The sequence below is a fragment of the Tachypleus tridentatus genome, chromosome 1 (genome assembly GCF_004210375.1).
Source record: "Tachypleus tridentatus isolate NWPU-2018 chromosome 1, ASM421037v1, whole genome shotgun sequence".
Classification (NCBI taxonomy): Eukaryota; Metazoa; Arthropoda; class Merostomata; order Xiphosura; family Limulidae; genus Tachypleus; species Tachypleus tridentatus.
In genome coordinates, this window is record NC_134825.1 from 164,826,695 (window position 1) to 164,853,180 (window position 26,486).

Sequence of the window (26,486 nt, forward strand, 5' to 3'; positions counted from 1 at the left end):
TAACTGTCTGTTCTGTGTCGCTTAGCAACAAACTGTGACATAATTATTCTTTGCTGTAAACGATGCAACTTAAAACTGGTGAGTAAATTCAGAACGAAACTATTAATTACATTAGATATCTGTTGTAAAGAATGTTCATAGATTTTACAGTGCAATAGACATGTATAAGGTTATGTAGAAACGCGAGCACCTCTAACGTTGACCCACTAAATGTCAGTACATTGATTGCAATATTCCTAGTAATTCTCTTATATTTTTTGGACATTCTAGAGAGGCTAAGGAATAATAGGTTAAATAAATATATATATTAAAGCTTGGGAATTAATAGAATGCAGAAAAACAAAACACTTTGGAACATATTCTAAATCTGCTCATTATTTATTTTTTATTGAATATTTTTGGCTTGGTACAAAATAGAGGAATCATACAGCTACTGTGAGTTACGGAAAGACATCGGATTACAGCGACAGGGTTCGAACCCATGACTTGGGAATCTGAAGTGCTTGGAAAAAAAAAACCTTTACACACAATAAAGATTTAAAATTACGTAATTCTAAAGCAAGTACAAGACTTAGAGCATTTCAAAGCAGGATGATTCGTTGAACTCACTGAAAGTTCTCTTTAAAGAAAAAGAGTTCTTTCTGATAAACTACACAGATACCGTCACGAAAGAGTTATTAGAATATGAGCAATGAACATTATATGACATTTTATTTCAAATTGCATGAATTTTTTATTATTTTTGTCTCATGTATATATATATATATGTACTATACGTGTACATTTGTGTGTATGTTTTAATGTAATTGTTACTATGTGTCAGGTTATTAATAAACGTTGTGGACTTATAAATATATGTTCTACTGTGAAACATTTAAGCCTGTGCAAAAAAAATATGTATATTTGTTACAGAACGGGAGTGTACCGAGTTTTAATTACTTAACGTTCTCAGTCAATGTTATTAATTGAAATGTACTTTTGTCACAAGTGAAAAAAAAAACACGTATTTCTTGTCTATTGATTTCTCAGAAAAAAAAAGCTGTTCCATTGTTTGCTAAAAAGAAAATTATGTAAGTCTTCCATAACACACCCATATCGTCGGTTCTCTTACCTAGTAGGTTAAACATACACTTACACGTACACGTACAAATATATCCTTCACCTAATATCTTCATTTTGGTCTTTATGATATTAACACTAAGCACAGCGTCCAAAATGATTGCACTTTATTTTACAATAAATATAATTACTTTTAAGTTTCTCTCGTGTTCACAATTCTGATAATCTTAATAAATTAAACGTCACTAATTTACTTTATCGCATCTTCTGAAAATATGTCAAGGTGCTGTGAAAGACTAGTCACTGTTCGGAAGTTTGTTTAGCAACCGTGAGAAGGACTTCACAAAGAGGCACTTATATGATCTTCTTGTCTCTCCCGGTTTCCTGCTAAACGCATCGGAAGCTTCCACGAGAAACATCCCTGGCAAACAAATCACCGACTGTTTCTTGTAAGAACTAAATAGGTAGCAAAAAGTAGGCTTCTCGAATAAGAGAGACTGGTGACTGCGTTTAAAGTATAGTCACAATCTCCTGAAAGAAAGAGTTTGGAAAAAAAAACAGCCATTAATCTATAAAGTTTCAACTAGGAATTCAAAATTGCAAGAACATTTCTCTATATTTATACAAATATATAGTTTTAGAGTATCTGTAATTTAGTCCTTACTTTAATAAACTGACGTTTTAGATTTTTCTCCCTTACATTATATCTTATTTTATTGTATTATTTTTTGCAAAACAGTGACAATGCCCCAGCGTAGAGGAAGACATTAATAGAGCCTATAAAAACTGACATATATATGTGAAGAAAAATATACCCTAGACAGCTGTCATTGACAGTATACATCTGAAGAAATGTACACCATGTACAACTGTTTCGGACAATATATATCTGACCAAAATATACCATAGTCACCCTTTGGAAAATACACATCTTTTGAAAAATACACCACAGACAGCTGTCTTAGAGAGTATATATCTGATAAAAATTACACCATATACTTGTGTTTTGGACAATATATAGACCTCATAAAAACTACACTATGGTAATATTTTCTAGACAGTGCACATCTGAAGAAAAGTACACCCCAGACAGCTCTATTGGATGCTAAGGGAGACAAATTTTAGCAGCTTGTTATGAAAGTTAGCTGCCCTAATAATAAATTTCGCTGTTTTCGTATATAAATCGATTTATCCAACACAAACGTTTTGGAAATATTAAAAATATTTGAAAACGAATCATTTGAATGACTTAAAATATGCATACAAATTAAATTAGTGAGCCGCTAAGACTAATTACTTTTGAAATGATGTTTCGCCTAATATTAGACAAAATCATAAAGTAATAAAATCGACATAAAGTTGCTACAGAAACATATTGTCTACAAATATTTTTTAATTACAAGCAATTTATAAAAGTAAAAGCACAAAAAAAAACTCTTTTAGTTACCACCTAAACTTTGAGGTAGATTGAATTAATGTTTATATTTCATCTTCTTACAAATACTTAAATGCAAATAGATTATTTTACTTATATATTATTTTTACTCTAATTTTACCTTACCTGCTGCTGTAATGTTGAAGGTTAGGTTCCCAGTAATACCAGGTTGAATACTACGAGAACAGGTATCGTGTAAACCTGACATCCGGGTCACTCGTGAATTAGATGAGAACACCTGAGAGATATTTTGTATATTGTAATGCATGTGATATATGTATACATATTATTCCTCGCTGCACAACAGTGATAATTAAACACAAAACCGTACTACTACACCTGTTTAGTTGTGTCATAAATGTTTATTTTATCATTTTTAAGCAAGACAACTGAGGAGGTATTTGTTATTAACATGCACTGAATTTAGCAGTGTAAGATTAGAGGGAAGGCAGCTAGTCATCACCACCAACTCTTGGGCTACTCTTTCACCAAAAAATAATGGGATTGACTGTCACATTATAACGTTATCACGGGCGAGCATGTTTCAGTGTGACAGGGATTTGAATCCTTGACCCTCGGATTACGAGTCGAGTTCCTTAACAGCTTGGCCATGCAGGGTTGCACTGAAAAGTAATTTTCACAAAAGAAAATTCACATAACGAGGAAAATATTACCCTGCAAATTTATTTGTTAATTAAATCTACAATTCCAAAATTAAATATGCTAATTGATATTGACATGTTCGAATTTCACAATGAATTGGAATTTTACTCAGCAATTTATAATTCTCTATACTAGGTATATGTAACTCAACATAACATTAGATAACAAAACATTGTTTTATTTCGGTGTCACTTCAGAGCGAATAGGATAAAATGTGAAAAAACGACGTCTTGTTTCATAAAATGTCATATCTGAAAATTCTGTGTTTCTTAGACAAAGAATAAAATAGTCTATAATGTACTCAAGACATATTTTTACGTGATTTAATATAAGCCTATTTGCTCCGAATTCATAACAGAACTAACTCACATCCGCTTATCTAATATGTGAATGATAAGCGGAGAAAAAAATAAAAAACGTTTTAGCTCGCAAATATTGACTGTTTTCCGTTTTTATCTACTAGTAAAAAATATTTTTGACTGTTTTACTTTCGTTAAGATGATGTAAGGGTGGAGAAAACATGAAGAGAGGAAAGCTAATTAGAGGTCTGGTTCACGAGTTCTTCATTAAGATAGTTTGGGCTTTTACTTAAATGACCACCACCACTTCAAGCCATCCATTACCTGATTAAAGAACGGCTCCGAAGAAAGAGGCATGATAATAAAGCTTTTTGGGCTCTTAGAATATCAAATCACCTACTTATTCCGAAACGACATACAAATGGGTCGATCACGAGCCAGAGTAATCTACAGTCTCGAATTTGCCTCGTGGTCGTTACCAGTAATTCAAGACGTCGGAATGGAATCGAAAGCTTCCGAGCCTAACTGTTTCCGGTAATTTAGGCATTAGTGGAACATACCAATTTCTCCTAAGCTGAAAAAGTTTAACTGTCATTAGTTGAACATTATATACAGAAGAATGAAACTTCAACTATCCAACTAGTTTTTGTTTATTTGGAAATGTTGATCATATTCAAGTTGATTCCGAACAATAAGAAACTGTAAGTTAAATATCACTTAATTACTGAAAAACAGGCAGCAGAGAGCGAGATTATATCCCTTTATTTGGATGCGTTGCCTATGATTAATGAAATAGTGTCGCCCCAAATGGGATGGGTCTCAAAGACACACGTATACATGTTTTTGGTTCATGGCGAATTCTCGATCATTCTATGGTGCAATGCCACCATGTGAAAATGTTAGAGCCACTTCTGATGAACGATATTCATTGTTAGGACGTTAACTGACGTAGATCCAATAGACACAAGGATGGACCCATTAATGCTTTCCTTGGAGGCGAAACGAACTCGCACAGAGAAACATTTAGAACAGTCAAAGGCTCTAAAAATGCGTCCCTATCCAACTTGTTGTAATTCTCTCATCCGTAAGGTAGATAAAACGTAGAATCACTTTACTCATAAAGAATTACTTTGCAATGAAGCTGGAGATACCCTGTAACTCTTCTTGGGTAAAAATAAACAATCTGTCATAAAAGCTCAGAAACCAACGTTGTTTAAAAGGAAAAAAATGGTAGAAGTCAAAATTACAACAATCTTATTTGACCATATATTTGTCAAGTACCATATGCAACCTCAATAGACTTTTATGCCACTGAGCTGCTCACAGTTGATATTTGACTACATAATTATGACCATTGTATTGTTACAATGTCAGTTGTTTGTTCTTGTTTCTAATAAGCACAAAGCTACACAAAGGGATATCTGTGCTCTGCCCAACACGGGTATCTAGCACTATAGGTCCACAGGCATATCGCTGGGTCAGTGGAGGATCACTGTTACTAATGAGTGGAAGTTATTCAGTTCCAAGAGTGGCACAGAACGTTGGACACTGTTCTTAAAAAGTACAGTTGTCTTCAATATTTTATTAATCAAAAGCTAATTAGCATTTATGGTGTAAGTTTTTTTACAGTTGTTTCTAAATGATAGCATCTATAAGTGATTCATTACTTGGTTCGTTCTTTTGTTTGTTTTTAGCGCAGTGACGCAGTTGGCTATTCGCGGTTTATCCGCCACCGGGAATCGAACCTTTGAAGTTAGTGATGACTCACCAAGGACCTTCTTCGCTCGCACCTACCAAATTTCGAAATGAAAATTACAAAATATCGTGATAATATGTTTAGACTTAGATATTTTGTTTTATTAAAACCCATGGCTCTTTATCTGTAGCATTATTTATAAATGTAATTCTAACTGAAAGAGTATTTTAATATTATATTAATGTTTGTAGCTTGTAAAATTGATACATGGTCATTAGCTAATAATACGAATCAGTGCAACAACTTATGACTTAGATCTTTCATTCCTTTTCCCTGCGGAGGTCTTGGTTGAAGACTAAAAGATGTTTGTTTGTTGTTGAGCACAAAACTACACAATAAATTGTGAGCGCTCTGCCCACCACAGACTTACGGCTGAGCCACTGGGGGACGATTGAGAGTTGAGTTAAAGGATCACTTAGGCTTCTCCTGGGAGAAGTTTATTTTGACCAGTGTGTTATTTTATTAAGTATAGAAGCGTTAGCAACTTCTTGTTTCGTTTAGCAACAATAAAAAGCAAACTGTGTAACAGCTATTGAAATCCGTTACAGACTTTTGTTTTCTTTAGTACACGTAATGAAAATAAACATACCAGGCGACAAAAGTATATGTAAAACACTACAGCGTAACCACTTATGAAATGTGATTCTAATTGTTTTACTATAGTTACACGTGTAATTTCCGCGCTAAATAACATCGATATTTTATAAATTGATATAACCTGAGGAGTTGGTTTCAGATCATAATATAAACTTCTTAGTACGAAAACAAACAAAACAATGAAAGTTCCTGAGAAAATAGTTAGTCAAACTTATTTCTCATCTTGTTAAGAACATATTTCAAGCGTTACAAATTAGGTGTCGTTGTTATACCTAAATTGATCAAACCAACCGTGTTTAATAAAAAAAGTGTCACGTTAGCTCAGTCACATAACAGAAAGTTTAAAATTCAGGTAAGTTTATCTTTGATTAAGCTAAGTTTCTTTCATTTGGAAAATGATGGAAAACAATTTAGTTGAATCACGTCGATAACCTTCAATCTTTGCAGAACCTAAACGTTCATCCCTTGAACTGATTTTTGTAATAACCTTTTATAATCTAAACGAACGTTTTAGAACATCATCTCCTATGACCAAACGTGGTTTGCAATATAAAACAAGATCATAAGTTCTGTAAAGTGTAAATGGATTTAAATTCAATGATTTCTCTTCATTACCTTTGTTTAGTTGCTTTGTTTTTAGCAAAAAAAAAACTACTCAAAAGTGCTGTCTTCACACTGTCCACCACGTGAAATCGAACCCTGAAATTTTAGAGTTAACATTTCGCGAACCCATTGGGGTACTCGCTGTATCACGGTTCACTAATACGCTCAATATTTATAGTCGTTAGCAGTCTTATGAAATATGCTTTAAAGAACACCTAAAATTACTACTAAAACTGTTCCCCCTAGTGGCACAACGCTATATCTCAGGGCTCACACCGCGAGAAACCGGGTTTCGGTACCAGTGGTGGGCAGAACACAGATAGACAGACCATTGTGTAGCTTTGTGCTTAATTCCAAACAAAAAATAATAATAAATCTATTTACTAAAAACTTAACCAAATATTATGTATAAACAAATAATCGATTTCTACAGTATCTGTTTAATGCCCCCGGTTTTTAAAAATCATTTGTGTTTGTATAAATTCAACACGTTTTTTTAATATATTGTAATACTAATTGACCGCAGAACAGCAGTTAACAAAATGGTTCTCAAATGTTTGTTTGTTATTGTTATTTTCCCAAGGTCAACTCTTGACTGATTTGAGATCTAATTACAGCCGCGGCTACTGAAAATTCCTTGTTGTTTTTTTTATATTAAATATCATGATTATATGACTAGGAAAGAGTAATAATAGTACATAAGTAAAAATAGTAATAATAATACATGACTAGGAAAGCATGTGATTGACACTGAACAACATAGTGTGAAATATGATACAAATACTTACAAAACAGAATTTGCTTCGTGATTCTCTCAATCCAGTTACAAGATACGTTCGACCTTTTTCTTCCCACGTGCCATGACACTGAAACCCTATGAAAAAGGTGGTTTTTACAGACATATATAAAATTTGAAGTCTTTTCGAAACATGACTAATTTTGAATATAAAACAATTTATAACTTTTTTGTTCAATAAAACAATTAATTTTTTGTTCATTTTTGCACAAGGCTTCTCAAGAGTATCTGCGCTTATTGCCCTTAATTTTGAAGTGACAGAGTAGAGAGAAATCCACCGACTCTAGAACAACTTTGGTGGAACCAAACAATTGGATTTGACCGCTACTTCTATAACGCACCCACGGCACCTAATTGAGAACAAAGTAACGTCAAAAACACAGTACGGAAATATATATATATATATATAATTAATTTAGCATAATTTGAAGTTCATGTATAATAAATATTTTCAGTTGAAAAATCTAAACTTCAATACTTAGCTTTACACGGTGATATTCAACATCAAGAAAGAATGAAAGCTAAACCACAATCCTAAGTTTTAAGGTCTGGCATGATCTGGCGGTTAAAGAGGGATTTTAAATCTCGTCATCTAACAAGTTCCCACTTTTACCTGTGAGAGCGTTATAATATGACAATCGTCCCACGTTTCGTTAGTAAATGGTGGCCATGAGTTGGCGGTGGGTAGTGTTGATAGCTGACTTCCCTCTAGTTCATTTTTTTTTTTAAATTAAGGACAGTCCTCGAGAAGCTTTGCGCAAAATTTCAAAAAGAAATAAAATATGACAAAGTTTAAGGGATATACAAGCTGAATGAAGCTGTAAGTCCCCCCCCCTAAAACAAAAAACTGTGAAAATTCTATACATTAAACTTCTATTTGATTTCTTGAATAGGAACACGTTTTATAGTAAACGTTATTTAAGCCATAAAAACTTTCCAATTTGTTTTGAATATGATCAAATTATCGTATACAAAATTTTCCTTCCATAAGCACCTCTTCCTTACTGAAAGGCATGGGTTTGGTTTGTTTTAAATTACACGCAAAGCTATTCGAGGGCTCTTTGCGCTAGCCATATCTAATTTTGACAAGAGGGAAGGCAGCTAGTCATCACCACCGCCTATTCTTGGGCTACTCTTTTACCAACGAATAGTGGAATTCGAACCCGTGACTCTCGGATTACGAGTCGATTGCCTTAATCAACTGGCTATGCCGGGCCAAAAGGCTTGGGCTTAAACCATTTAAGTTTTCACTTAACAATAATATAGACGTGGGTTTGAATCCCGGTCACACCAAACATGCTCACCCTTTCAGCTGCGGGTCCGTTATAAAGTAATGGTCAATCCACTGTTCGTTGGTAAAAGTAGCCTAAGAGTTGGCGGTGGGTGGTGATGACTAGCTGCTTTTCCTCCAGTCATATACTGCAAAATTAGGGACGGCTAGCGCAGATAGCCCTCGTGTATCTTTGCGCGAAATTCAAACCAAACCAAATCAATGATATCGAACATTAAATGTAACTACTTTTCTTGTTGTTAGACACGAGACAAAATTTCAGTTTTTGTAACGAATTAGTTAAGCTTACTGTTTGAGTATTAATAGTACATAGGTCAAATAAATATTCAGTAAAATGTGTGGAATTTTTCAGTGCGTAACGAAACACGCTAATTAATAAATTTTATTCGCCACTTAATGTTATTAAACTAAAATATAATAAAAGAGTTTCCGAATATATATGGTTCAAAATGTAATTATTTTGAAACTTTGCATCAGTTGACGAACAAAACTAAGTTGTCCTCTGTGGATATAAAACTCATAATTTAATTTTAATGTGCACTAGCTGTTTTTTTTTCTCTCGTTTAAAGTTTGGTTTTAATACTTTTAATGCATCATAAGAAGGCACGAGCAACGCTTTGGCCACCGAACATTCGCAGCCTACTGGCTGAGTGAAGACCTCAGCTTCATTGTGTTAAATAACACACGAGCACAAGATTTAAAGTTTGAACACTTCATTACACCTAATTAAAAGCTCACGGATGAAAACCGAGTTCGCTCTCAAATTCCTAACAGGTTTGGTCGTTAAAGACCAGAAGAAATGGATTAATTTTAAGAGTAAGAATATGTTTCTATAATGAGAAACAGCGAAGACTAGCCATTAAGTACCATGTAATAGTGTATTAAGTACCATTTAATAGTGCCATGTAACAGTGGCTTATTCTACCGTTAAAACGCGATCGCTCCTTTATGCCAAATACAGTCTTACAAGTAAAATCAATGTAGTAAAACAACGTGGACTTATCATGAAAAAGATGACACCAACAGCTTCGTAAACCAAGATCAATAACTGATAAAATTACATTAATGTTTTTTTTATGAACTTTGTGTTTGTCATGATTTACAAGGACGATTAGATGTATCAAGATTTTTCATCACAGAAGCTCATAATTAAATAAAATTTAAAGGGTAAATATATATTCACTAAGATTTACATAATGTATTTCTTTTTTATCACGTTGCGGAAGATGTGTTTGCCCTTAAAATGAAGTAGCAATGCTCACTTATATGTATTTATAGACATATGTTTCCAAGTCTAATATATATCTAAACTTAGATTAATTCATATAAAATTGTGTTATATTGAGCAGGTAAATAATTTACGTGAAAATGCATGCATTTAGAGAGCAAACTGAGCTTTAAGCCTTATCGTGGATAAGGTCTCAGGACATCATTTTGAAATGGTGATGCCAAATAAAACTACAAAGGCACTCACTCAGCATTCACATCTCCACCACCAAAACGTGATAGCATTCGATTATCAAAAGATATGAAAAAATATTCATAGTTCGTCGTTACCAAGTGACACGGATCGTTTTCGACATAAAAATAACGAATAATATTTTATCTAAGTCTATTAAGTTTCGTCGCAATCCAATCATTTTTGACTGAGTAGAACAAAAACAGTGTGCAAAATTGGTTCTCACGTCTTCGTTGTTCGTGATCTTGACCTCCAAAACCTAAAAACTTCTAACTTTCGTCCAAATGTATTCAGTCTTTCTGACACACACATTCACAGGTATAAAAACATAACCTCTGTCCACTTTAGATGGCGGAAGTAACAAATATGCTGACAAACGTAGCTTACGTAAATACAAGTATAATTTCTCATAGGATTAGTCAATGTTGAATTCAAAATTACTGATCGATTTTATTATAGCTTGTTTATACTCTTATGGTGATGTTGATGTAAATTTGAGCACAAAAATATTTATACTTTTTTGGCTTATTCGTGGCTCACGGTGATTAAAATAACTACATTGTTTTTTTGAATTTCGCACGAAGCTACTCGAGGGCTATCTGTGCTCGCCGTCCCTAATTTAGCAGTGTAAGACAGCTAGTCATCACCACCCACCGCTAACTCTTGGGCTACTCTTTTACCAACGAATGGTGGAACTGACCGTCACTTTATGACACCCCCCACGGCTTTTCGAAAGGGCGAGCATGTTTGGCGCGACGAGGATGCGAACCCACGACCCTCAGTCGCACGCCTTAACATGCTTGGCCATGCCGGGCCCAATAATTACATTAAATGTTCGTTAATGTCCACAATATTCCTGTAACATCAGTTAATTTCTTTCGGAGAAACATTATTTCTTTAACGCTTATTGTTTGACGTATAAATCAAATATCACATATAAATAACAACAAATAATAAATAATAACATATAAGGGGTCAGATTTGAATAAGAATACAAATCTATAGAAATATGACATGTTTCAAATCGGGTACATGCAACAAATAAAAAGTTATAGAATCGTATAATACATAAACAGTAAAACATCTCTGAAGGACAACTGAAAGGTTCATGAGAATTTTTGATAAGGTGCCTAACTTGAAAACGTATCAAAATATAAACAGAAACCGTCGATTTTGATGCCGACATGTTGAAATGATAATGCCCAAAGATGTGTGGATTTGCACCATTTGTTTAACTTTTGTAAAAAATAATATTAAAACAATCTCACGTTTCAATTCTTGATACGATGCACACTTCGTTAAAAATTCCAAGGTGTTGTCATTCCTACAACCAACAACGGCTGTAGAGTATTGGGTGCATTTATCTGGCAAGGAGCCAAGTTTTCCTGTCTCTACGCGAAGACCATCAGTTTCTGCCACTGCTGGACACAGGTTAGTATGGGGCGTGGAAGCTAGAAATTTTAAAGAAAACATTATGAATAACCTTTGATAATGGTTCATTGTTAACCTTTCTTTACTTGTAGTAAATCATTAAACAAAGGCTCAAACAAACCTGAACAATGTCACTGTAGAACAATCCGAAATTCTAACACGCTTACTTCTGTCAAAATATTTTATAACTACGTCATTGTAACACGAGTATTATCTGAAACATTCCAATTAAGCTTCGATGTCTCTCACGCAAATGCCCAATAAGAATATTTTCTTTTCTCAATTTTGACCAAAAATCAACAATAATTATGTTTGACTAAATTATAATTTTTGATGGGTTAAAAAAATCAGAAGAATCCGTATTTGCATCTTTATTTTAAGAAATTAAAATTAAATACGTCTTAATAAAGACGTAAATAAGCAGATGCTGGGATGAAAAGGTTAAATTAGGTCAACTGCTATGGCTGACTTGTGTAAATTGACGTGGTTTTTATTATTATTATTATTTTCCATTTGTGAAAAGCTAAATTCGTGTTTGCTATTTAAACTTATCAGATCACTGTGACTTTTGCCTACATATTGTCAGAGTCAGGCTGGGCCTATATTATGTCTTCATATTCATCGTATACTGTAAAACGATGTTCTGTAATATATGTAGAACATCAGACAGATATTTTGTTAACACTATGTAAAACATATGAACTTTTTTGTTTGTTTCCTTTTAAATTCGCGAAAAGCTACACGATGGCTATCTGCGTTAGCCGTCCCTAATTTAGTAGTGTAAGTCTAGAGGGAAGGCAGCTGGTCATCACCACCCACCACCAACTCTTGGGCTATTCTTTTGCCAACAAATAGTGGGATTGACCGTAAATTATAACGCCCCACAGCTGACAGGGCGAGCGTATTTGGTATGACAGAGATTCGAATTACGAGTCGGTCACCCTAGCCACCTGTCCATAAAGGACCAATATTTCCGAACAGGTAAGGCTAATGTCTCTTTCCATTGTTTAATAGGCCCGGCATGGCCAAGCGTGTTAAGGCGTTCGACTCGTAATCCGAGGGTCGCGGCTTCGCATCTCCGTCGCATCAAACATGCTCGTCCTTTCAGCCGTGGGAGCGTTATAATGTTACCGTCAATTCCATTATTCGTTATTAAAAGAGTAGCCCAAGCGTTGGCGGTGGTTTGTGATGACTAGCTGCCTTCTCTCTAGTCTTACACTGCTAAATTAGGGACGGCTAGCACAGATAGCCCTCGAGTAGCTTTGCGCGAAATTCTAAAACACACAAACAAACCATTGTTTAATAATGATCGTAAGTTATAAGTATCCACACCATTTACACCGGTACAGCAGTATTAACGCACACAAAATACATCAACTTATTAAAACTAAGCATTGTTTAATTATTTCTCCAAATTCCCTCAACCGGTACTTACTCACTAAAGTAATGTACTCCTGGCTACCAGGAACATGGACCGGAGGAAGGCAAGCGTCTTCAGCTCTTCTAGCAAAATTTCCTAGATGAACATGTTTAAGTTTAGCTATAGTTTAATAAGATATTTTTATTTCGTCACAAAATACTTTTTCTTTTATCAGTTTCTACGAGATTTATCGAATGGAAAAAGCGTTGCATCTTTGAAAGATTTTTCTTGTTGTTGTTTTAGGTTAAAACGATGAATTTTTCTTTCCATTTAGTTAAGTTTCAGTTTCTACTAATTCAGAATTTTATTTGCATTTTATGATTAAATTCTCTAAAATCGTTTTTTTGTCTCAGTTGATACGTTCTGCTTTTTTGAAATTATTTCAAAATTTGCAAACCACCCATGTGTGAAATAAATTGGATCATAAATTGAAATGGTTTATTTATTTTTCCTTAGCGTTTACAATTGTTTTGTTTTTTTATCTTTGGGCCTATTTTACTATGAGTTGTTTCAGGATTATTATTATTTTTAATCTATCTTCAAAATAATTACTGTCTGGTTTTCAAAAATGTAAAATAGAATGAAAATAAAATGTCATTGGTCGTATTTAAAATAAGCCAACATATCGTTCTGAATATTAGCAGTACTATAAGAAAAATTTTCTTTAAACTCCTTCGGTGCACTTGAATTATACCACTAGAAAGTTTCATTATTCTTTGATATTTTCAGTCATTGACTATTTGGTTGGTTATTTACGTAAAACACTCTGCTATTGAATAATGTATCGAGGACGTAGGACTAAACAAAATGTCGCTGTTTTGAGAGCCGTGTAGTAAACAGTTTAACTATTAATGACTTCAAAGCGGGATACCACGTGGGGGAGAAGTCACGTGACATCCATAAGTGATGCAAAGTTGCGGAGGAAGGGCTGTTAAATGCGTTTCTCAAAAATCACTACCATCACGCCACCTAAGTAGCAACAAGCAATGGCAAATGTTGTTATGTTACACAGGCCTCTTATTACGTGTCGAGATCGTGGATTTAGAAATGGCTAGGATGGGAATATTCTTTCTATTTAAGAACATCGCAAAACAAAGGGACATACTTGAAGCGCCAAGACCAATCAGAAAAAAGACTTGTTAGATGGTGTGGTAAGCAAAGAACATGCTGTGAAAGATGAGAAGACCCATGGCCACAAAGGTCAGTGACAAAAGCAGTGTTATGATGAAGGATATTCATAAACTCCAAGTACTTGGAGAACTTGGAGAGAGAAACGTTTATTCATGCTATTCCATACGGAAACGTTCATATCAAATCGTCAGATTCAGCGAATCCGTGTCTTTGAATTTTTTTTGCGACTGGAATATTAAAATAAACGTTTGAAAACCATCGTCCCCCTACAGCAAATGGATTATGGAAAACATATAAGAGAGAATGGTGTGATTTGGACAAGACAGTCCTACGACGGAATATTTTGGAATGGAAACTACGCCGCATGCAGGACTATTGTAAAGACACACGATTGTCAAACAGAACATGAGTGGACACGGTAACATGTATTGCAACCACATAAAAATAATTTGAAGTGGTTTCAATATTATGTACTTAATCTTGTCTATTTCACATTATAGCTAACTTGTGAGCAGCTTACTAACACACCCTTAAAGATCGTCAAAAGTGATTCGTAAAAATAAATTGTCTTTTTTACGAAATTTTCATACTTAAGAATTATTACATAATTAAAAATTTTTGGAGATCAGTCTAGATACTAATTGAATTAGTAAATATCAAATAGTTGTAAAGAAGATCATTTTAGAAACCGAAAATATTCAAGCGACAACTATTAACACTATTTAGTTTTTACAAGCTCGAGCTTTATGCGAGCAGAACCAAAACTATCATAGAATATTCTAACTTGTACAAATTTGCGCTTTTTATACTAAGAAGAAATTAAAACTTTACCGATATATTTTTTATAAAAGTTTTCAAAAATATACAGTTTTATTTTGCTAAAAATAATGTTATTTTAAAATGAATTCAGCTTTTCATTCTTGTTATAAAAAATTTAAATTTTTCAACATAATAGAGAACTTTCAGTTACGTTAACAACTGTTGACAAATATTCGAAATCGTTTCAGTTTTTTTTTACCTCCAAAGATTCAAACTTGTTTTTAAAAGACAAAGTAAAACACTAAAGAACTACCAATAGAGAAATGCCCTGTAACAGAACATCTTACCAATCTGAAGTTCGGTGATGTGTTTGTCCCGACGATGGAAACTTATGCACACGTAACCATTGTCACTGAAAACAAATATTCAAGAAAAATAACTGAGATTTTAATATAATTAAAATGTAAATTAGGATGGCGATTTTTACTCAAATAATGTTTTCGACACTACTTCTAGCTGTATTTTATTAATGCGAGACTTATTCCAATAAGCCAATAAGGAATAGTCACCTTACTTCCGAAGGATATAATGTTACTCAACCTCTGTCATTTACATTTATTGAATGAAAATACGTTCAAACTTGTAAAACTTTGATATTTTATACAAAATCATAAACAAAGCAGATTTAACGTACTTTTCTATTCTCACCGGAAACTCGCTTTAAATGGAACCAGGAAATACGTACAAATATAAAAACAGCTTGTTTGGAAATGAAGGAGGGCAGCCTAGCGGAAAGCAGTGGAAATAAAACTATAACCGTGAAATATATGATATATACGTAGTCCAATGCTTCTCTTACGTAAATATATACCAACTATCTTAAGCTCAGTGCGAATGTGTTGTTGCTACCACAAGAGAAGAGTTTCAAAACCTACATGTATATATATATGTATGTATATATATATACCAGCATAGCGTGTTCTTTTTACAGCCTATCCATAAATTACTGAACCACTTTCACAGTTCAATATAATAGGAACTACATCATATAAACAGTTTCGGTTTGAAGTATGTAAGACACTGAAATCTGATGTGTTTGATTCTGTATAAAAGAAACACTTCATTAGATAGAGGTGGACACAGTCTATAATACAATAAAACAGCACGTGACGAACAGAAAACGCAACTGCGACGAGTACTTCGGAGATGATAGTACGTGGATGAAGACGTACTATGATCGAAACACTATTTGTGCCACTGGTCATGAATAAACCTGAGTTCTGAGCCATTTACACTGCAAACAACAATTATTTATCTTATAAATCTCTAGTTATATTCAATTAATAAAGTAATTTATATTCACCCTGTTTTTTTACTCGAGTTTTAAACCAATTTTTCTGTTACGTTAAATCTGTCTGCTTTCAATGAATGGTATTTACTTTTATGAAGAGAACACCTGCCGTCTTTATCTTGGACATTTACGAATACCAGTTGGTAATTTATTTCACGAAATATCTTAATAAATAATGCTCACTTCAAGTAACAATGATAATTATCTATAGAATTTCTAATTTTTTTTTGTAAAATCCCTAGATAATCCTAAAACAACTTTATTAAAAACGGATTATTACCGCATTCATACTCGTACATGTAACTGGCAAAAATATTTCTGGTGTAAGAGAGAATGATCTCACTTTAATTTTAAACCACTAAACTGTGTTATAATAACTAAATATTCACTAAAGTATACTTTCTCAATTTTTTTTCGACTACTAATGAAGCGAAGTAGTTGCTTGATTATAGGTTAACGTACATAATGTAATAGATAAGTTAGTATATAACATTGAAAGTCTATCTAAAATAAAAATGTAAAACTAAACAATTGTTCGAATCTTTATTTCCTACTTGATAGTAAAATAAATGATATCTGTTTTAATTTCTCTGTCCTCTTTCGTATGGTTTTTTAATCTGACTTACCATCCTGATGTACTCAATTTCTCTGTCTTCTTTTTTATTGTTTAATCTGACTTACCATCCTGAGGTACTCAATTTCTCTGTCTTCTTTTTTACTGTTTAATCTGATTTGCCATCCTGAGGTACTCAATTTCTCTGTCTTCTTTTTTACTGTTTAATCTGACTTGCCATCCTGATATACTCAATTTCTCTGTCTTCTTTTTATTGTTTAATCTGACTTGCCATCCTGATGTACTCAATTTCTCTGTCTTCTTTTTTATTGTTTAATCTGACTTACCATCCTGATATACTCAATTTCTCTGTCTTCTTTTTTTTGTATAATCTCACTTGCCATCCTGATGTACTCAATTTCTCTGTCTTCTTTTTTATTGTTTAATCTGACTTACCATCCTGAGGTACTCAATTTCTCTGTCTTCTTTTTTACTGTTTAATCTCACTTGCCATCCTGAGGTACTCAATTTCTCTGTCTTCTTTTTTACTGTTTAATCTGACTTGCCATCTTGATATACTCAATTTCTCTGTCTTCTTTTTATTGTTTAATCTGACTTGCCATCCTGAGGTACTCAATTTCTCTGTCTTCTTTTTTACTGTTTAATCTGGCTTACCATCCTGATGTACTCAATTTCTCTGTCTTCTTTTTTATTGTTTAATCTGACTTGCCATCCTGATATACTCAATTTCTCTGTCTTCTTTTTATTGTTTAATCTCACTTGCCATCCTGAGGTACTCAATTTCTCTGTCTTCTTTTTTACTGTTTAATCTCACTTGCCATCCTGATGTACTCAATTTCTCTGTCTTCTTTTTTACTGTTTAATCTGACTTGCCATCCTGAGGTACTCAATTTCTCTGTTTTCTTTTTTATTGTTTAATCTGGCTTGCCATCCTGATGTACTCAATTTCTCTGTTTTCTTTTTTATTGTTTAACCTATATTGCCATCCTGATGTACTCAATTTCTCTGTCTTCTTTTTTCTTGTTTAATCTGACTTGCCATCCTGAGGTACTCAATTTCTCTGTTTTCCTTTTTTATTGTTTAATTTGACTTACCATCCTGATGTACTCAATTTCTCTGTCTTTTTTTTCTTGTTTAATCTGACTTGCCATCCTGATGTACTCAATTTCTCTGTCTTCTTTTTTCTTGTTTAATCTGACTTGCCATCCTGAGGTACTCAATTTCTCTGTTTTCTTCTTTATTGTTTAATCTGACTTGCCATCCTGAGGTACTCAATTTCTCTGTCTTCTTTTTTACTGTTTAATCTGACTTGCCATTCTGATATACTCAATTTCTCTGTCTTCTTTTTATTGTTTAATCTGACTTGCCATCCTGATGTACTCAATTTCTCTGTTTTCTTTTTTATTGTTTAATCTATATTGCCATCCTGATGTACTCAATTTCTCTGTCTTCTTTTTCATTGTTTAATCTGACTTATCATCTTGATGTACTAAGTTTCACTGTGTTTTTTTATCGTTTAATCTGTGTTACCATTTTGTTGTACTAAGTTTGTTTGTCTTTTTTCTAATGGTTTAATACGACTTACCATCCTGATGTACTGTATGCCACCACTACTGTCGTATTCATTGTGTTGAAAACCTCTTTGGTGCAGGTAACTTTCGTGTCCTGATAACCAAGATCATTATGACTAATGCGGAAACTAGAATTCCACTGGCTGAATATATAGGACTTGCTGTTGTCTAGAGTATGCCAATGTTGATGAGCAGTGACCCAACCAGGAAACTGGCAGTCTATATAAGGATGTTTGCCTGCAAAAGAGAACAAAAATGTAAAAATAAAAACATAAACAAGGAAAGAAAATTAATACAAATTCTAAAGAATGTGGGAAAATATTAAAGCCACAAAACCACAAGTAATAGTTTCAAGTGATCATAACCAATAAGATTGAGTTTTATAGAAGAGAATCATGTTTAAAAGATCTTCTTTGCCCTCCAAAAGGTAAAAATAATGAGTTAGTTTATGAAGTTTTAGATCAGATGGAATGGCATTGAAACAACACTGGTATTTAACAACATGAAAATAGCATTAAACGAACTTGTAAAACATCTGTACAATGTGAACATCAATTCTTTACGTTGCTCTATCTAATAGTTTTAACAAGGAAATCGGGATCTGTCGGGGCAATCATTGAACTAGTACTTATGGTCATTACTTTTTGAGAACTTAGAACACCATACTCTTTCTAAGGCGCATGGTCCGATAACCTTCTCGTGGTGAAACAAGGCCATCACACGTGGCGTCAGCTGACTGTGACAAAAGGAAGCTGTCTGGAAGACTGTCGTACACCTAATAGAGAAAAAAAACGGTACTCACATTGGTTCACTTAATTAGACATTTTCATGAAGTGTAAGTTCGTGCAAGTAACATTATCGTATCTTTAAAGAACACGTGGTGAGTAAACGTAGCGCCACTAAACGTGTAATATTGAATAACTGCTTTTGAGACAACGATGATCTAATGAACATATACGTGTTTTATTATCATTGTATGTTCGAATGAAAATTGATATGTTTCGTACGTGTTAACGCTCTCCAGACACGTCATAGTGACAAATCGTTAAAAGACATGTGACACCAGTGCCCAATCTGATAATTCCAATGTTTTTGTCTTATCAGTTAAGGCCCGGCATGACCAGGTGGGTTAAGGCGTTCGACTCGTAATCTGAGGGTCGCGGGTTCGAATTCCCGTAAACACCAAACATGCCCGCCCTTTCAGTCCTGGGAGCGTTATAATGTTACTGTCAATCCCACTATTCGTTGGTAAAAGAGTAGCCCAACAGTTGACAGTGGGTGGTGATGACTAGCTGCCTTCCTTCTAGTCTTACACTGCTAAATGAGGAACGGCTAGCGCAGATAGCCCTCGTGTGGCTTTGTGCGAAATTCAAAAAACAAACAAACAATCTTATCAGTCTGTACTTTACAAAATCAAAATGTGTCATTACCACTTTCTTTTTAGATAATATAATGTCTGTTTCTTTATTTTAAAACACGCATATTATAGAATTTCTTTAGTTATATCAGTAATAGTCTCACATTTTAACGCTTCTAAACTTTCTAGCGAAAGTATAACCATTGGTATGCTACTTTTTTTTCTTCTATTTAGTCTGAAGTTAGTCCTTACGACTGTCAAACCACCTAACGCACCATCATTACTTTTTAGATAGTACTTGATATGATAGTGATCTCTAATTTAACAAAAAAAAAAAACTAGAGGGAAAGCAAATAGTAAACACCACCTGCCAACAACCCTTAGGACACTCTCTTACTAACTAATAGTTGGATTGAATGTCACATTATAAATGTCTCACAGCTGAATGGGTAAGCATATCCATCGATTAGGAATCAAACACGCGACTGAAGTCGCGTGCGCTAACCACCAGTCTATGCCGAGTCTAACATATTTGAATACAAAACTTTGAACACTATCACCGAGTTATATATATCCTATGATGTTAATTTTGTCTTAGGTACTTAATTCTCATAGACATGATAAATAGGTAATTACATAAATGCTCAAGAATCATCTACAAAATACGATTCAACAATTTACTGATAAGTAAATCGTGTACTTGGAGAATAAGCTTAGAAAAGAGTACACTTTTAACGACTCATAAATATTCAACTAGATTGTTTAGGGCTCGTACAAAGTGTACTCTTTCCTAAGCCTAATCTCCAAGTTCAGGATATATAATATTTTTTTATTTATTTTGTCATATGTGATACATTACCGTATTTTTTCTTTTCATATTTTTTATTTTGGAATACGTACAACATTGCCATATTTTTGTACTTATATTTTTTATTATTGTCACACGTAAAATATTACCGTATTTTTAACATTTTTTTTATTTTTCCATATGTAAAATACCACCGTAATTTTGGGTTAACATTTTTTTAAACTTTGACATAAATAACACGTCGTCTTATTTTTGTTTTAATGTTTTTTTAAAAATGTTTACATAAGTATATCATTACTGTATTTTTAGTTTCAAAATCTTTTTTATTTTGCTACATGTAAAACATTGCTGTATTTTTTGTATTAATATTTTTTTAATAAATAAAAATATGGCCTCTTTTTCGTTTTAATATGTTTTTTTTATTTTGCCATAAATAAAGCATTACTGTATTATTATATTTAATATATTTTTAAATTTCATCATAAATAATATATTACTGTATTTTTATATTTGTTTACATTGATCAAATTTGTAAAATCCTAAATAAAACATATTTTTGTTATCGACTATCTATATCTATTGTTATCAGTATTTACTGTTATGTGTCCCTTGATAGAGCGACGTAACAGTAATGGCTTCAATGGCATAAAATGATTGGCTTCATTTTTTTTAGTTACACGTGAAATCAGATTAATTCCCCGTCTTTTAAGAATAAAATAATCTTGCCAACCAAACAGGTTGTTTCTTCAGTTATGAATAACATAATACGAATAAATATATATTTTGTTCAGGATTGGTTAACTTGACGTATTCACCTGAGGTTTAAAGCTAAAATAATAATATTAATTAATAAGTTGCTGATTTGTTTGTTTGTTTGTTTGTTTTGGAATTTCGCACAAAGCTACTCGAGGGCTATCTGTGCTAGCCGTCCCTAATTTAGCAGTGTAAGACTAGAGGGAAGGCAGCTAGTCATCACCACCCACCGCCAACTCTTGGGCTACTCTTTTACCAACGAATAGTGGGATTAACCGTCACATTATAACGCCCCCACGGCTGGGAGGGCGAGCATGTTTGGCGCGACTCGTGCGCGAACCCGCGATCCTCAGATTACGAAGCGCACGCCTTAACGCGCTAGGCCATGCCAGGCCCAAGTTGCTGATAATCGGCATGACATAAATTGAAAACCGAAACTAAACTAGTTTTGGATTAATAGAAATCATTTTAGTTAGAGTGGATCATGTTTTATTTTGAGAAAAGAACAACAACAACGTATAACTTCTTGTCTTTCTGAGAAAGAAAGTTGTATAATAAATACGCTTTTAGTCACAAGCTTATGTTTATGAAATTCCAATGCATGATTATATAGTCATTTGCCTAATAGAAAAATAATGTGTATACATATAGGCATATATTATTAGCATGATTTTTTTCATAATCCGATATAGCTACGAGTAATGTTGTAATTAGATTTTAAAAAAGTCAAACAAAATTACAAACGCGAACGTACAAAACATCGGTAAGTGTCTTCATCCTTGTAAGAGATCCTGTGTTTTTTCTTCCTTATCATCTTGCCAACCAGATAATGAGATGAACCTTCCTTCCACGTGGCTACACAGGTCAGTTCTTCTTCTACAAACAAATCAATCAAATATATAATTAAAACTAATTTTCTTATGTGTATAATTGACTTTTTACTACCTTCATCATACACTCACAATGGAAATGTTTTCATGATCTTAGGTGCCTATAGTAAATAATTTTGTTTACATAACTAGATATTAATTGCTATCTGTTTTTATCTCACGTTTTGGCTTCTACCTGCCTTTACGTACGTCCTGAAAAGGACCATATTTGTGATGGTAGTGAACAAGATTCAAAATTTAATTTTGTTTTAGTAATGTGTCTTGTCCACTCAACATGAACGAACTGCATGATGTTTCCATGAAACTATCCATATTTTGTTGGCTTCTATTCTAGATTAACCGTGTTACCAGGTGAATGGATAAATAACGTTAATTTCATTTTTCTCATGCATGTCTCATATCCTATTATCTTATTGCTTTTCTAGTGTATGCTACGATCTTTTTTGACATGACTGGCTATTACAGAAAGAATCGATGTCTCTCGTGTTCCCAAATCGTAACTTTTGTAATGGAATTTACACTCACATGGGAAGTTGTAAGTTGTATTTTTCTCTCAGTTGGATATTTACGTGTGTTTCGTGTTACATCTTACGAATATTATCCTGACTTCACCTAATTTACACATGCTCTCTGTATTTTCATAGATAGGCCACTGTCATAACAGAATACGGCTGGGTGGCTGTATTTTCATTCCTGTTTGTCCTAATGTTCATCTTTCTCCATATCAAGTGTTCGAGATACCAATTGTTAAGATTCTTCCTGAAGAAGAAACGTTCGTCTTTCGAAAGCTTGTCGAGCCCAGGATTGGTTGTTTGGAAATACGCACAAAAGGTACATAATGGGTTATCCATGCCATTCTCGTCTTAGTTTTTATGTGCTCTAGTTTTTAACTTATATGTTTGTTTAACTTTTAAAATTGTTAATGAATCTTTTACTGTTTTTCTTCTTAGTTTTCTCGGAATTACAAATCCTGTTCACTCGCAAAGTAAGGCACTTTATGACGCTTGTATTAACATTGCTGGCCTCTTTCATTTATAAAATCATCAGTGTGTTTTCTGAGACTTCTGTTATGTGCCTTGGAAGAGGTTTATTTGTTTTTGTTTTTGAACTTCACTTCACGCAAAGTTGTAGAGAGTTATCTGTGCAAACCGTCCCTAATTTAGCAGTGTAAGACTATAGGGAAAGCAACTAGTCATCACCACCCACCGCCAACTCTTCGGCTGCTTTATTACCAGTGAATGATGGAATTGATCGTAACGTTATAACGCCAACACGGCTGAAAGTGCAAGTACGTTTCGTCTGACGGGGATTCGAATCCTCGACCCTCAAATTACAAGTCGAGCGACTCCAACCAACTGTCCTCCGGTGAAAGGGTATGTTATCGTTTAGTTCCTATTTCGATTTTGAATTATATCGTGAAATATTGTCCGTTCAAGCGATTCGTGAGTTCTCAAACTTATCTGTAATATGCGGCCATGTTATCATCAACACATCTAAGCCAAATCGCGAAAAGCAAAAGAGATACTTTGAGGATATTAACAGTAAAATATGACCAATAAGAGTTACTGAGTTTTGGTGGTAGAGGTGAGCCTTCTTATTGTTGGTAGTGTTCACTCTTATGGTGGAAGCTGGTTGTGTTGATGTAGAAGACTGTGAGTTCTAGTCTTTTGTGTGCGTTCCATAAGATTTATATAATTTTACAAGTGGTGTCGAATTATTTATAGGTGCTACGGAAAATAGCATCAACCATAAGGCTGGATAGGTTAAAGCTTGTCACTGCCTTTTGAGATTATTCTGGTTGCTTTTATCATCTTTGCTAAGTTAACTTACTTTTTAAGGTGTGAAGATGTTTCTTACATTATATCTACAACCTATCGGGCCTGGCATGGCCAGGTGGTTAAAGCATTCAACTCGTAATTTGAGGGTCGTGGGTTCGAATCCCCGTCACTCTAAACATGCTCGCCCTTTCAGCTGTGGAAGCATTATAATATGACGGTCGATCCCACTATTCGTTGTGGTAAAAGAGTAGCCCAAGAGTTGGCGATGGATGGAGACGACTAGCTGCCTTCCCTCTAGTCTTACAATGCTAAATTAAGGACGGCTAACGCATTCGTGTTGGTTCTCGAAATTCCAAAAACAAACAACCTATCTCGCTAAGGGGATGAAACTGTGAACCTTTGCTATAAAACGAGAAGAGTAAACTTGCTTGTGAGTTTCAAGTAAATCACAGATGTGAAAGGTTGTGCTACTAATTTTTTGACTCTGGTGTTTCTTGAGGAATTGGTTAATCTTATGCCCTGTGTCAGGGTTGAGATCGGAAATCCACAAACTTATTGTAATATTTATTCCTAGTAGAAACTCTGTTTTCTTTCATTAAACTTTCTGAACCAACGGCTCTACAAACCCAGTGCACTGTAAGTTGTGTTTGTACGCTTTCGGTTAGTGTATGATCAGTAATTTTTATATTGATTTCGAAGTTTCACTAAATCTATTTGTTTGATATTTAATTCTGAGTGAACCAGACTGTAATTACATATGGATTTCTCATGCCATTTTTAATCCTCTTTTAATGTCAGCACGTAAATTAGTTTGATAATTCTTGCATTGATATTTTAGGAACGGTTTTCAATTAACACTGTTATATCTACTATTATATCTAAAGTTTCTGAGATTAAATCCCGTAATCCCGATATTTTATATCAACATGTTTAATGTTGGTTTCGTGCGAAGAATAAGTTGAAATAGCTTACCACTGCTCTCCGATTTAATCACATCAACACAGGCTTGAAACCGGAATAAAAGTTTTGAGTTGTCGGTGCAGGAGTCGATGGTGGACACTGGATAGTTGCACTCCCCATGACCACGGCTATAGGTAAAGGTGAAAGGTCCTTTGAAAGGACAGGTCACAGGAGCAGCATCAACTGGGTAGAAATAAGAAGCAATTAAAATAACTTTCAGTTGAGATACTGTAGGAAAGTTAAAATAAGAACAGTTGAAAAACAAAGTTTTGAAATAAATACATTATTTTAGAACGACTGATTTCAGAAACCCTAGTGTAATGCTGTAAAAGGCCTAAAAAGTAAAACAAGCAAACAATAAAATGCGTGAGCTAAGTGGGGAGGACATTCAATTCGTAATTTGAGGGTCGCGGGTTCGAATCCCCGTCACATCAAATATACTTGCCCTTTCAGTTGTGAGGGCATTATAATGTGACGGGCAATCCAACTATTTGTTGGGACAAGATGAGCTCAACAGTTGGTGGTGGGTGGTGATTACTAGCTGCCATCCCGCTTGTCTTACACTACTAAATTAGGGGCAGCTAGCGCTGATAGCCCTAGTGTAGCATTGCGCGAAATTCATAAAACAAAGAAGCAAACCAAACAAAATAACTTCCCACCAGTATGCTTCTCCCAGTAACAAGCGGTATGTTTGCGGACTTACACTGCTTGAAACCGGGTTTTGACACCCATGGTTAGCAGAACACAGATAGCCCACGTGGTAGTTTTGTGCTTAATTTCAATTTCAAACAAATTCATCGGTATTTTACAGGAAAAAAAACATTCGCGCAATACGATGATTCTGGCTCCTCGTTCGCTTTATTTTGCTTAAAACATGTCTTCTGCTTTTGTGCTCGAAAAAATTAATCGTTCTATACCACCTATACAATCCTGTTTTCTTATCCCAATAAAACGATGGATAAAATAACTAATACCCAAGTGCACACCCTCTGGGACACTTGGTATCGGTGCAAAAATACACGTGTCTAGGTTCTTTTCTCTTGGAGATATGACAGTCATACAAACACAGACCTACAGATATATCTTTTTGTTATTATAGATATATTTTTCGTTAAAAAAATGAGTAACATCTTTCGCGAGCGGGACGAGAGAGAATTATTAAATCCTTGAACACACTGGGCCATAGCGGCAAAAATGCTCTGCATGGCTTGGGTGTGAAGATGCTATACTTGCAAGCTGAGAGATGCGAGTTCGAATCCTCGTCAACACTAAACAAGCTCGCCCTTTCAGCCGTGGGAGCATTAAAATTATATGGCTAAATTCATTATTCGTTGGTAAAAGAGGAACCCAAGAGTTGTAGTGGATGGTATAAGACTCTAGTCTTATACTTCTAAATTAGGGACTGTTAGCGGCGATAGCCGTGTAGCTTTGCGTGAAATTCAAAATAAACGAAACTAATAGAACTATACCAACTGTTTTATTACAAAGCTACATAACGGATTGCCTGAGTTCTGTCCACCCTGGAGATGAGAACCACTAATTTTAATTTTGTAAGTCTGCATCCTAACATACAAATTTAAAAATGAGGATTTTTGTTAAGCAAAAGAGTGATTTTTAAACATTGGTTTAACAGCTGTCAGTACAATCTTGGTGCAAAATAAGCTGACAGAAACGTCGTTTTTTGTTGTTGTTGTTAAGTGCAAAGCTACACAATGACTTATCTGTGCATCGAAATCCAATGCTTA

General features: G+C 34.2%; 1 protein-coding gene across 1 annotated transcript in view; it reads right to left on the minus strand.

Annotated features, from left to right (window-relative positions):
• Positions 1-366: 366 nt before the first annotated feature.
• The window catches only part of LOC143229686 (uncharacterized), a 108,453-nt gene continuing 82,333 nt past the window's right edge, over positions 367-26,486 (minus strand). Inside the window, exons 5-14 of the mRNA XM_076462388.1 lie at positions 24,754-24,924; positions 21,868-21,989; positions 18,862-18,970; positions 18,210-18,432; positions 15,047-15,111; positions 12,825-12,905; positions 11,227-11,409; positions 7,201-7,286; positions 2,621-2,732; positions 367-1,590 (exon numbers count right to left, since the gene is read on the minus strand). Of these exons, the coding sequence (XP_076318503.1) occupies positions 1,493-1,590; positions 2,621-2,732; positions 7,201-7,286; positions 11,227-11,409; positions 12,825-12,905; positions 15,047-15,111; positions 18,210-18,432; positions 18,862-18,970; positions 21,868-21,989; positions 24,754-24,924 (1,250 nt within the window). The 3' untranslated portion in view covers positions 367-1,492. The remainder of the gene's footprint in view (positions 1,591-2,620; positions 2,733-7,200; positions 7,287-11,226; positions 11,410-12,824; positions 12,906-15,046; positions 15,112-18,209; positions 18,433-18,861; positions 18,971-21,867; positions 21,990-24,753; positions 24,925-26,486) is intronic.